Genomic DNA, 13,438 nt, shown 5'->3' with positions numbered 1-13,438 from the left:
CTATAGTCTAGTCTATAGTCTAGTCTATAGTCTAGTCTATAGTATAGTCTATAGTCTAGTCTATAGTCTAGTCTATAGTCTAGTCTATAGTCTAGTCTATAGTCTAGTCTATAGTCTAGTCTATAGTCTAGTCTATAGTCTAGTCTATAGTCTAGTCTATAGTCTAGTCTATAGTATAGTCTATAGTCTAGTCTATAGTCTAGTCTATAGTCTAGTCTATAGTCTAGTCTATAGTCTAGTCTATAGTCTAGTCTATAGTCTATAGTCTGGTCTATAGTCTAGTCTATAGTCTAGTCTATAGTCTAGTCTATAGTCTAGTCTATAGTCTAGTCTATAGTCTAGTCTATAGTCTAGTCTATAGTCTAGTCTATAGTCTAGTCTATAGTCTAGTCTATATTCTAGTCTATAGTCTAGTCTATAGTCTAGTCTATATTCTAGTCTATAGTCTAGTCTATAGTCTAGCCTATAGTCTAGTCTATAGTCTAGCCTATAGTCTAGTCTATAGTCTAGTCTATAGTCTAGTCTATAGTCTAGTCTATAGTCTAGTCTATAGTCTAGTCTATAGTCTAGTCTATAGTCTAGTCTATAGTCTAATCTATAGTCTAGTCTATAGTCTAGTCTATAGTCTAGTCTATAGTCTAGTCTATAGTCTAGTCTATAGTCTAGTCTATAGTCTAGTCTATAGTCTAGTCTATAGTCTAGTCTATAGTCTAGTCTATAGTCTAGTCTATAGTCTAGTCTATAGTCTAGTCTATAGTCTAGTCTATAGTCTAGTCTATAGTCTAGTCTATAGTCTAGTCTATAGTCTAGTCTATAGTCTAGTCTATAGTCTAGTCTATAGTCTAGTCTATAGTCTAGTCTATAGTCTAGTCTATAGTCTAGTCTAGTCTATAGTCTAGTCTATAGTCTAGTCTATAGTCTAGTCTATAGTCTAGTCTATAGTCTAGTCTATAGTCTAGTCTATAGTCTAGTCTATAGTCTAGTCTATAGTCTAGTCTATAGTCTAGTCTATAGTCCTAGTCTATAGTCTAGTCTATAGTCTAGTCTATAGTCTAGTCTATAGTCTAGTCTATAGTCTAGTCTATAGTCTAGTCTATAGTCTAGTCTATAGTCTAGTCTATAGTCTAGTCTATAGTCTAGTCTATAGTCTAGTCTATAGTCTAGTCTATAGTCTAGTCTATAGTCTAGTCTATAGTCTAGTCTATAGTCTAGTCTATAGTCTAGTCTATAGTCTAGTCTATAGTCTAGTCTATAGTCTAGTCTATAGTCCTAGTCTCTAGTCTAGTCTATAGTCTATAGTCTAGTCTATAGTCTAGTCTATAGTCTAGTCTATAGTCTAGTTCTATAGTCTAGTCTATAGTCTAGTCTATAGTCTAGTCTATAGTCTAGTCTATAGTCTAGTCTATAGTCTAGTCTATAGTCTAGTCTATAGTCTAGTCTATAGTCTAGTCTATAGTCTAGTCTATAGTCTAGTCTATAGTCTAGTCTATAGTCTAGTCTATAGTCTAGTCTATGTCTAGTCTATAGTCTAGTCTATAGTTAGTCTATAGTCTAGTCTATAGCAGTCTATAGTCTAGTCTATAGTTCTAGTCTAAGTCTAGCTATAGTCTAGTCTTAGTCTAGTCATAGTCTAGTCTATGCTAGTCTATAGTCTAGTCTAGTATAGTCTATAGTCTAGTCTATAGTCTAGTCTATATTTCTAGTCTATAGTTAGTCTATAGTCTAGTCTATAGTCTAGTTATAGTCTGTCTATATCTAGTCATCGTCTAGTCTATAGTCTAGTCTATAGTCTAGTCTATAGTCTAGTCTATAGTCTAGTCTATGGTCTAGTCTATAGTATAGTCTATAGTTCTAGTCTATAGTCTAGTCTATATCTAGTCTATAGTTAGTCTATAGTCTAGTCATAGTCTAGCTTATAGTCTAGTCATAGTCTAGTCTATCGTCTAGTCTATAGTCTAGTCTATAATATAGTCTATAGTCTAGTCTATAGTTCTAGGTCTATAGTTCTAGTCTATAGTCAAGTTATAGCCTAGTTTAAGTCTAGTTATAGTATATTCTACAGTCTGTATTATTTTCGGTTCGGCCTAGGTCTATAGTCGTTGAATATCGAAATTTTTCATAAAATTATTAATATTGAAATTTAGTATTTATTTGGCAAATTAGAAGATTTCGTTCTATTGATTAAACTTGACGTTTTCTAGCGGCTTCTGAGAAAACCTAAATTTCACAGTTTCTAGCGGTTTTTGTGACATTGTTTAACGGGAAATGATGGAAAAATATTGGCAACACTGCTGCATTGTATATAGTTAAGATAAAAACTACAGGCCTCAGGCAATATTGTAATCAAGATGGTGAACTTCACCTTCAAATGTTTTGCAATTTTATATTAATTGCTCACTATTCTCTATTTTTATTAACCACTGTTCTAACAAACCTATTATGTAGGTCTACAAAAAGCTTCCGAAACTAGTAGTTCTTAAGTTTTATTATTATTTTTATGGTGCTTTTATTATATGAATGCAAACATACGAAAAAAAAGTTTTTGTTTTGTTAATAACACCAGAAAACATTAACGAAAAACACATTGAGTGAATTTCTTTTATTGTTGTCTTTTGTCTTGTCTTCCTTAAATGTTTTTATTTACTTGACTTTATAATAATTTATATAATTTTGTGGTTTTTATTTAATTTTTTTTTCAGCTCATCTCCTTTAAGGATGGCAAAGTGGGTGTAAACTTTCTAGGTTATCATGCTGAGGCTGGGCTAGGAGGTGGTCAAAATAGTGGTGGTTTATTAGGTGGTCTACATGCATCGGCTGGCACACCTTGGGGACAGAATGCTGCTGCTGGTTTAGGTGGCAATGTTGATGGTAAGTTATTTGATTTATATGTTTATATTTATTTATTTATAGCGGTATATTAATTCGTAATAACAATAAGAAAAACTTGAACTAAAGTTAGTTGTAAATAAAGGAGATATTTTTCAGCTGTGGTATTACTAGAAGTTAATGTATCATTCAAAATCATTACTTGAGCATTTCAAAATAGTCTAGTATAGAATCAGTCTGGCTGGTTAAATTACTAGTTCAGTTAACCAAATTCCAAAGAGATTTAAACTGGTTTGGAATGTGTAGACCCAAAACTTATTCATTGTTTTAATAATTTTTTTAAATATTAATACAAATAATATTAATTACACCAAGCATCCTGTGCAACAAAAATAATAATAACAATTTTAGTGTCTTATAACATCAATTATCCTTAAGAGAAACTTTCCTTTAATCTTAAAATATGTATTATGATTTTTCCTTTCTTAATTAATTCTATTAAATTTTAACGGTAATTAATTTAATTTCCTTGCACATTTTATACAACTTCCCTTTTCTATTCTTTACCCTGAGTTAATAATGAACATATTTTTTTTTTGTACCCTACACCGGTATTGAGGGTGATTACTAACTAACTAACTAACTAACTAACTACTAACTAACTAACTAACTAACTAACTAACTAACTAACTACTAACTAACTAACTAACTAACTAACTAACTACTAACTAACTAACTAACTAACTAACTAACTAACTAACTAACTAACTAACTAACTAACTAACTAACTAACTAACTAACTAACTAACTAACTAACTAACTAACTAACTAACTAACTAACTAACTAACTAACTAACTAACTAACTAACTAACTAACTAACTAACTAACTAACTAACTAACTAACTAACTACTAACTAACTAACTAACTAACTAACTAACTAACTAACTAACTACTAACTAACTAACTAACTAACTAACTAACTAACTAACTAACTAACTAACTAACTAACTAACTAACTAACTAACTAACTAACTAACTAACTAACTAACTAACTAACTAACTAACTAACTAACTAACTAACTAACTAACTAACTAACTAACTAACTAACTAACTAACTAACTAACTAACTAACTAACTAACTAACTAACTACTAACTAACTAACTAACTAACTAACTAACTAACTAACTAACTAACTAACTAACTAACTAACTAACTAACTAACTAACTAACTAACTAACTAACTAACTAACTAACTAACTAACTAACTAACTACTAACTAACTAACTAACTAACTAACTAACTAACTAACTAACTAACTACTAACTAACTAACTAACTAACTACTAACTAACTAACTAACTAACTAACTAACTAACTAACTAACTACTAACTAACTAACTAACTAACTAACTAACTAACTAACTAACTAACTAACTAACTAACTAACTAACTAACTAACTACTAACTAACTAACTAACTAACTAACTAACTAACTTTTTTTATTATTTTTTTTTTTTATTTTTTATTTATATATATTTTCAGTTATTCAGATTTTACAAAAACTTAATTTTAATTTAACAAAAGTTCCTTAAACTATACCCGCAAAGCTATAAGCTTGACTGCAGGGGAAATGAAATGAGTTCAGTTAGTACATTGATCATTTAAAAATTTTCGTTTTTTCTATATAATTCATATCATATTTCATAAGTTAATAGTGTAAAATTTAATGGATTTGTTATTAAGAATTTATGAAATGATTTTTAATAAGTTTGTTTCTTTTCTTAGTATTAGTTTCATTGATTATATTGGTAGGGATTTGGTTCATAGTTGTTGGTAATATAACTGGAAGTGTACTTCTACCGTATTCATTTGAAAATCGGTGGACCTTGAATCTTCCTTGCGCTCTGTTCCTGGTATTGTGATTATGGTCAATTATTTGTAAATAGTTGCTGTTGTTGTAAAACTCTTTACAGATGGTTGAGAAGAAAATATTTTTTACATTGAGGACGTTTAGGTTTTTGGCGAGATTTCGTGGATATATGTTTGTTGGATTATGGTTGTTTTGGTTTACTGGGTGATTTATATTGTTACGACTTATGTTTATGTTATTGATGTTTATGTTTCCTACATTGTGTTCAGCATGCTGGTGGATATTTGGTTCAATATTTTGTATATAGTTTGGCCTGTGTTGAATGTTTGGTGGTTGTTGCTGTTTGTTTCAACGGATATGTTGCTATTTTGTTGTACATTGTTGTTTACATTGGATATAGTTAATTTGTTTTTGCACTTTCTCTATAATATTTTTAGAAGTTGGTTTTGAGTTATTTGTAGGGTGCTTGAGTATTTAGCATTGCCCCATGCAGTTATTCCATGCCGAATATATGATTCTGCTAAGGAGAAGTAAGCTTGGCGTAAAACTTCGTAGGTTGCACAGTTGCTTAGGTGAAAGAGCATATACGATGACTTTCTTAGTTTTTTTTGTAATTCTTTAATGTGTACTTTCCACTTGAAGCTACTATCAACATATACCCCCAGATATTTGTATATTTCTACATTTTCAATAATTGTTGAGCAGGAATCGTTAGTATTCAAGTTTGGAGTGTTAGTATGTAGACAATCTATACTATGATATTTTAATTTTATAACGGAATTTTCTATATGTCGTGGCTTTATGTACATAACTTTAGTTTTATTAGCATTAATAATGAGTCCATAGTCGTGACACCAAAACTAACTAACTAATTAGCCTATTTAGTTCTAAAAGTATATATTACTCCCTCAAATACCGGTACATAATAGAACAAAGCCCCTGAAGAGGACTTTTTTCGAATATTCGATATGAATAAGTTTAAGAATTCAAGGAAAGAAAGTATGATATTATATAGGACGTAAACCATAAATATGTAATAAGACCCGACAGATACTATACATTCCAAACATATCTGGTGAAAAATATCATTGAATCGGACATGCCAAACACTACTTATTTCCTTTATTTATGTTTCCTTATTTTCTCTAATATTTTAAAGGAAAAAAACTAAAAGAAAAAGTAAAATATTAAAACGAGTGCAGGCAAGCAGGAGTATTTTAACTTTCTGAAAGATTTAACAAGCAGCAATTGTCTGTTCTATTTACTATATAAAAATAAAATATTTTCACTTGGTCAACTGGTATGGACTGAAAAGGGCTGTTAAGTAAAAATAACTTTTAATTGTTGCCAGTGTTGTTGTTATTGTTATTTTGTAATTTACAGTTAAAAGCTGTACTTGTTATCACTTTGGTTAATTACAACACTGGATATTTATTTTCTTCTTTTTCCCTTAGTTCCGTTTCATACTCTTTTTCCTTAATTTTTGTTTCATTTTTACTTTTTGTTATTCCTTTAGCAGTTAGTTAGTTGCCTTAACGAAAATTGTAAACACAATGTTGTATAATTAATTTTACTGACACTTTGACAAATGTGCCCCTTGGCATCCATCTGCACAGATGAGGCCTTAACTGCACCAGGAATAGCAACAACATAAACTCCAAATAGCATCAATGACAACAACTTTAAAGAAGACAAACAAAACAAAAAACGAGTTTGAAAACTTTAAGCTTTAGAAAGGGAAAATAATATATATTTACGTATACATATTCATACATACATATAGTTATTTAAAGATTTACTTAAAGATACAAATATTTTATTACATTTAGTTAAACATTTCTCTTTACTTTTGTTTTAAATTTCTATTTATATTTGTTTATTAAATTGTAGAATTTAAAACATTTTTTTGCAAAGAAACATATAAAATCCAAAACATTTTAACTTTTTTTTACATTTGTTGAACAAAACCTTATCATTAATCATACTTTATTTTCATCTTACAAATATGTATAAAAGAAAAACAAAATACGAGGAGAGTCATAAAAGTCATAAAGAGAAAGATTTTAAAAGAGTGATTAAATTTTGAGAAAAAAGTCTAGTTTATTTCTAATTTAGTTCTAGTTCAGTTCTAGTTCTAGTTCAGTTCTAGTTCAGTTCTAGTTCAGTTCTAGTTCAGTTCCAGTTCAGTTCTAGTTCAGTTCTAGTTCAGTTCTAGTTCAGTTCTAGATCAGTTCTAGTTCAGTTCTAGTTCAGTTCTAGTTCAGTTCTAGTTCAGTTCTAGTTCAGTTCTAGTTCAGTTCTAGTTCAGTTCTAGTTCAGTTCTAGTTCAGTTCTAGTTCAGTTCTAGTTCAGTTCTAGTTCTAGTTCAGTTCTAGTTCAGTTCTAGTTCAGTTCTAGTTCAGTTCTAGTTCAGTTCTAGTTCAGTTCTAGTTCAGTTCTAGTTCAGTTCTAGTTCAGTTCTAGTTCAGTTCTAGTTCAGTTCTAGTTCAGTTCTAGTTCAGTTCTAGTTCAGTTCTAGTTCAGTTCTAGTTCAGTTCTAGTTCAGTTCTAGTTCAGTTCTAGTTCAGTTCTAGTTCAGTTCTAGTTCAGTTCTAGTTCAGTTCTAGTTCAGTTCTAGTTCAGTTCTAGTTCAGTTCTAGTTCAGTTCTAGTTCAGTTCTAGTTCAGTTCTAGTTCAGTTCTAGTTCAGTTCTAGTTCAGTTCTAGTTCAGTTCTAGTTCAGTTCTAGTTCAGTTCTAGTTCAGTTCTAGTTCAGTTCTAGTTCAGTTCTAGTTCAGTTCTAGTTCAGTTCTAGTTCAGTTCTAGTTCAGTTCTAGTTCAGTTCTAGTTCAGTTCTAGTTCAGTTCTAGTTCAGTTCTAGTTCAGTTCTAGTTCAGTCTAGTTCAGTAGTTCAGTTTAGTTCAGTTCTAGTTCAGTTCTAGTTCAGTTCTAGTTTCTAGTTCAGTTCTAGTTCAGTTCTAGTTCAGTTCTAGTTCAGTTCTAGTTCAGTTCTAGTTCAGTTCTAGTTCAGTTCTAGTTCAGTTCTAGTTCAGTTCTAGTTCAGTTCTAGTTCAGTTCTAGTTCAGTTCTAGTTCAGTTCTAGTTCAGTTCTAGTTCAGTTCTAGTTCAGTTCTAGTTCAGTTCTAGTTCAGTTCTAGTTCAGTTCTAGTTCAGCTCTAGTTCAGTTCTAGTTCAGTTCTAGTTCAGTTCTAGTTCAGTTCTAGTTCAGTTCTAGTTCAGTTCTAGTTCAGTTCTAATTCTGTTCTAATTCAGTTCTAATTCAGTTAAAATTTAGTTCTCATTCCGTTCATTAACTTCTAGAATTTCACAAAAAAAAACTTTTCAAACTACCCTCGTATTCCATTTATAAAACTACATATTTTTAAATAAATGTTAAATGAACCACTGGAAAACGACATAGACATATAGAACTAATAACAAAACTATTATTTCTCTTGCAGGACGTGCTGCTGGTGTTTTATATGCTGGAGCCCAAGCAACACCAGATGTTGGCGCTGGAGCTGTATTGGGTGGTGATACATCTCAAGGTGGTTTTAGTGGTTCTCAAGCATATGCCAATGGTAAGGTTTCCAGTCGTACACGAACCGTTGTGGCCGGAAATACACAAAAAGTCCATGAAGGTGCACAACCACAGTTGCCGCCACAGCCCGTAACAGAAAATGTCAATGCCATACAAAAGATACGACCACCCAAGAAATATTATTCATCAGAAACGGTAAGAGTGTGAGAAGGGGAGGGAAATGGAATTGATTTTTCATCTTCTATTGAATTTATTGTTTTAAACAGGATGTTAAGGACATTTCAAATCTTCCACTTAATTGATAAGTTTACGGGGGGCTTAAAAGTCAACACGCAGGGATAGGGGCGATGGGTTGAAATTAAAAATAGTCAAACTTTTTACTCTTTTTGTAAAGCATTCATATTTCATCTACATTGTTATAACATTCTTACTTATTTTATTCCACAACATATTCTAGTATAATTTTGTAAATAGTGATGAAAATAGTTTTAATAATGGTATTGAACACGAGAAACCAACAGCAGCTGTAGCTTCAATTGTTTTCACAAAAACCATAAACAAAACCACATTTGCAACACCTTCCTATCATACCAATAATGACAAATACAATATTGCACCATTGCAAACAGCATCATTAAATATAGATGCCAGCGATAGTAATAAAGACAATGCAACTCCATTAGTTACAACATCAGCATCGACATTATCGTCACCATTATCATCATCAACATCATCATCTGCATTATCAGCAACACCAACAATCAACATTCATTCATCCGTTTCATCAAGCCATCATTCGTTAAATGGAGACAAAACAAATGGAAATATTGCTCAAGGTGTTAATAGTAATGATGCAACTGCCATAATTATAACAAAATTACTCAATAGACAACCTCATCCTCATCATAAACATCGTCGTAATCATCATCATCATACAAAGCGTATTAATTTAAACCGTCAACGTCAACGTTCTAAAACTATTGTTAATGTTGTGGAACAGCAGCAACAACAACAACAGCAACCAGCATCAGAACATCAGCAACATTATAGTTCTACGGAAGAGTTATTTCCTATAGAAACACAACAGCAACAACAAAATTATCCACAAATTTACCAACAACAGGTAGAAGAAAAAACCTTATTTAAATTAAATTATAGAGGACTTAACGGAAGTATGGAGTAAAAAACATATAAATTTAAATATTTATTACAACAGTAAATAATCTGGTTAAATGGTATTATTTCTATGGAACACACACACTATCACTCCAAAATACAATTATGTATAACACCGTGAAGATGTATAGAAAAAGCACTTATTATTTGTATAGAATAGTCTGCAAAATGGAACTGGTCCATTTTACGAATATATGTATAAAAGATCTGAATAGAAGCACAATCAAAACATATATAAGTATAACACGAGCCGTCAATTTAAGGTTAATTTTGGATAGAGCCTTTAGGTCAATAATAGTTTTAATTTCTTGAATGTAATATTTTTGGTGAAGTTTAATCTTAAATAGGCTGTTTTTTAACCCGATAGTCTATAATTTTTTCAATCTTACAATCAATTGTCATTCATTTATCGCTAAATATTGAATTCGATAAATCGATATAGATTAGTCTATAGCCTAGTCTATAGTCTAGTCTATAGTCAGTTATAGTCTAGTCTATAGTCTAGTCTATAGTCTAGTCTATAGTCTAGTTATAGTCTAGTCTATAGTCTAGTCTATAGTCTAGTCTATAGTCTAGTCTATAGTCTAGTCATAGTCTAGTCTAGTCTAGTCTATAGTCTAGTCTATAGTCTAGTCATATAGTCCTAGTCTATAGTCTAGTCTATAGTCTAGTCTATAGTCTAGTCTATAGTCTAGTCTATAGGTCTAGTCGATAGTCTAGTCTAGCTATAGTCTAGTCTATAGTCTATAGTCTAGTCTATAGTCTAGTCTATAGTCTAGTCTATAGTCTAGTCTATAGTCTAGTCTATAGTCTAGTCTATAGTCTAGTCTATAGTCTAGTCTATAGTCTAGTCTATAGTCTAGTCTATAGTCTAGTCTATAGTCTAGTCTATAGTCTAGTCTATAGTCTAGTCTATAGTCTAGTCTAGTCTAGTCTATAGTCTAGTCTATAGTCTAGTCTATAGTCTAGTCTATAGTCTAGTCTATAGTCTAGTCTATAGTCTAGTCTATAGTCTAGTCTATAGTCTAGTCTATAGTCTAGTCTATAGTCTAGTCTATAGTCTAGTCTATAGTCTAGTCTATAGTCTAGTCTATAGTCTAGTCTATAGTCTAGTCTATAGTCTAGTCTATAGTCTAGTCTATAGTCTAGTCTATAGTCTAGTCTATAGTCTAGTCTATAGTCTAGTCTATAGTCTAGTCTATAGTCTAGTCTATAGTCTAGTCTATAGTCTAGTCTATAGTCTAGTCTATAGTCTAGTCTATAGTCTAGTCTATAGTCTAGTCTATAGTCTAGTCTATAGTCTAGTCTATAGTCTAGTCTATAGTCTAGTCTATAGTCTAGTCTATAGTCTAGTCTATAGTCTAGTCTATAGTCTAGTCTATAGTCTAGTCTATAGTCTAGTCTATAGTCTAGTCTATAGTCTAGTCTATAGTCTAGTCTATAGTCTAGTCTATAGTCTAGTCTATAGTCTAGTCTATAGTCTAGTCTATAGTCTAGTCTATAGTCTCTCTATAGTCTAGTCTATAGTCTAGTCTATAGTCTAGTCTATAGTCTAGTCTATAGTCTAGTCTATAGTCTAGTCTATAGTCTAGTCTATAGTCTAGTCTATAGTCTAGTCTGTAGTCTAGTCTATAGTCTAGCCTATAGTCTAGTCTATAGTCTAGTCTATAGTCTAGTCTATAGTCTAGTCTATAGTCTAGTCTATAGTCTAATCTATAGTCTAGTCTATAGTCTAGTCAATAGTCGAGTCTATAGTCTAGTATATAGTCTAGTATATAGTCTAGTCTATAGTCTAGTCTATAGTCTAGTCTATAGTCTAGTCTATAGTCTAGTCTATAGTCTAGTCTATAGTCGAGTCTATAGTCTAGTATATAGTCTAGTATATAGTCTAGTCTATAGTCTAGTCTATAGTCTAGTCTATAGTCTAGTCTATAGTCTAGTCTATAGGATAGCCTACAGTCTATCCTACAGTCTAGTCTATAGTCTAGTCTATAGTCTAGTCTATAGTCTAGTATATAGTCTAGTCTATAGTCTAGTCTATAGTCTAGTATATAGTCTAGTCTATAGTCTTGTCTATAGTCCAGTCTATAATCTAGTCTATAGTCTGCTCTATAGTTCTAGTCTAGTATATAGTTTATCTAGATCAAATGTCGACCGATTCCCATACATAAGAAATTTCCTATAAAAACTATTTTAATAGGGATCGTGATATGACTCAAAAATGACATGTTTTCACAGTAGGATCGAAATTTTAACGCTGAACAGTAAGACAAAAGCGAACTGATTTTAAAAATTTTCTGTTATGAGCCTCGTATTTTAAAGTTCAGGTTTTAGACACTATAATGTTAGTAGCAGACTTAATGGTCAAATTAGATGATTACACTCCTAAGGTACTATGCCTTTGTGCTGATCTTAACAATGCCGAAACGTGTTGATCCAACACCCAACTTAAGGTATAGCAATCGATTCAAATCGGTCGATTTAGCTATATATGTATGTCTATCCTTCATGTGATCCTTATAATCGCAATTTTATGATTATTCAATGAAATTTTGCCTTTGATCTACTACCGAACCAAGGATGAAGTCTGTAATTTCGGTCGATTTTTTCGCCCAGCCCCATACAGATGCAAATATACTAAACATTAATATGTGTCCACTTATTTCTATAGTATTGAGAAATATAGATTGAAATTTTTAAAATCAAACACATTTTCTTTATTTTCTCCTTCGTTATTAAAAAATTTTCCAACAACATATTTGAAAAGAAAATCACGTGCTTCATATAATTATTAAAACTCATATTTATAGTTCATAAATAGTTTCACAACTAAAGTCATTAGTAGGAAAAGTTTTAATACTCTTAATCATTTAATTAAGTCAAGGAATATATATGAGGGGTCTTAAAATGTCTAACTGAAAAGAAAGAAAAAAATCTGCAGCAACAACATCTAACCATTAAATGCACTTAACTACCATGTGAACACTTGATGTGGCAATATAATGGAAAAACATTAAGGGTGAAGGATGAATGAAAAGACCATAATGGAATAAACCACATCAAATTGTATGATATGTATATTCTATATTAGAATGCAGGTAATTTGATATTAAACTAATATTAGTTTGTGAATTCTTGAAATATTTAAAACAATAGTTGTCGTAAACCCACCGAACTATGTATGTATATATAACTATTCTGGGTTCTTATTAAATTCTAAGACGTACTTGCAATATCCATCTATCCGTCTATCCGACTTCAGTTTGTTGAAAACACAATTTCACCTAACGCCCGAGTCGATTTTAAAAATATTTCATATATTTTCAGTAGAAGTGTTTTCAAAACTATTTGGAGCATCTGTATGTGCACCTTGGGTGTTTATTATTTAAATCTTAAAATCGAACTAAAAAATTATAGATTAATTTTTCCTTTTTTCGAAATCTCCCCCTGTGTAGCGACATACGTATGTGTGTGAACATTTTCAGAAGGATTTCAATGTTGCCCATGCAAAATTTGAGGATTTTAGCTCCAATAGTTTCCCATATATACGAATTTTTTTATTTAGTTCATATGGGAGGTGCCACGCCCTCTATTGCTAGTCCGGTAATTATTTACAATGTGGCTTGTGCAAAATTTGAGAATATGAGCTCTAATAGGGAGGGGCCATGCCCTTATAATCCTCCAATTTGCCAGATTTTCTTGTAAAATTTGTACAGTCTAACTGTTCTGGTATTACTTTATATGGGAGGGTACCACGCCCCACTTTTGCTAGACCGCCTATTTCTATCAAAAATATGTATATTCTTTTTTTTAAGTCTTCAATAATGCTAATATTTTGGTGAAAATAAATTCCCCTAGGTCCTAGATATATATATATATGTTTTATCGGATATATTTCTTAACATTTTATAAAAGCCCAGAATATATGTGATATAAATTTTAATGTATTACATATCTGAATAATGTTATCGAGTATTATCGGCTATAAAACCTTATTCATTTAATAGTCGGTATCAATCTCCCAAATTCTGATATGCAAAAATT

At 31.1% G+C, this 13,438-nt stretch overlaps 1 protein-coding gene across 1 annotated transcript in view; it reads left to right on the top strand.

Moving 5' to 3' along the window:
• Positions 1–2,693: 2,693 nt before the first annotated feature.
• Positions 2,694–13,438, top strand: part of LOC119605235 (putative uncharacterized protein DDB_G0277255) — a gene marked incomplete at its 5' end in the record, with an annotated part of 11,779 nt that continues 1,034 nt past the window's right edge. The window contains 4 exons of the mRNA XM_037958212.1: positions 2,694–2,868; positions 8,139–8,413; positions 8,485–8,499; positions 8,676–9,341. Coding sequence (XP_037814140.1) covers positions 2,694–2,868; positions 8,139–8,413; positions 8,485–8,499; positions 8,676–9,341 — 1,131 coding nt within the window. The remainder of the gene's footprint in view (positions 2,869–8,138; positions 8,414–8,484; positions 8,500–8,675; positions 9,342–13,438) is intronic.

The sequence above is a fragment of the Lucilia sericata genome, unplaced genomic scaffold (genome assembly GCF_015586225.1).
Source record: "Lucilia sericata isolate MDLA Ls3-8-SP2 unplaced genomic scaffold, ASM1558622v1 Contig000467F_arrow, whole genome shotgun sequence".
NCBI lineage: Eukaryota > Metazoa > Arthropoda > Insecta > Diptera > Calliphoridae > Lucilia > Lucilia sericata.
The sequence above is the reverse complement of the archived record's forward strand: the minus strand, read 5'-3'. Positions and strand labels throughout refer to the sequence as shown.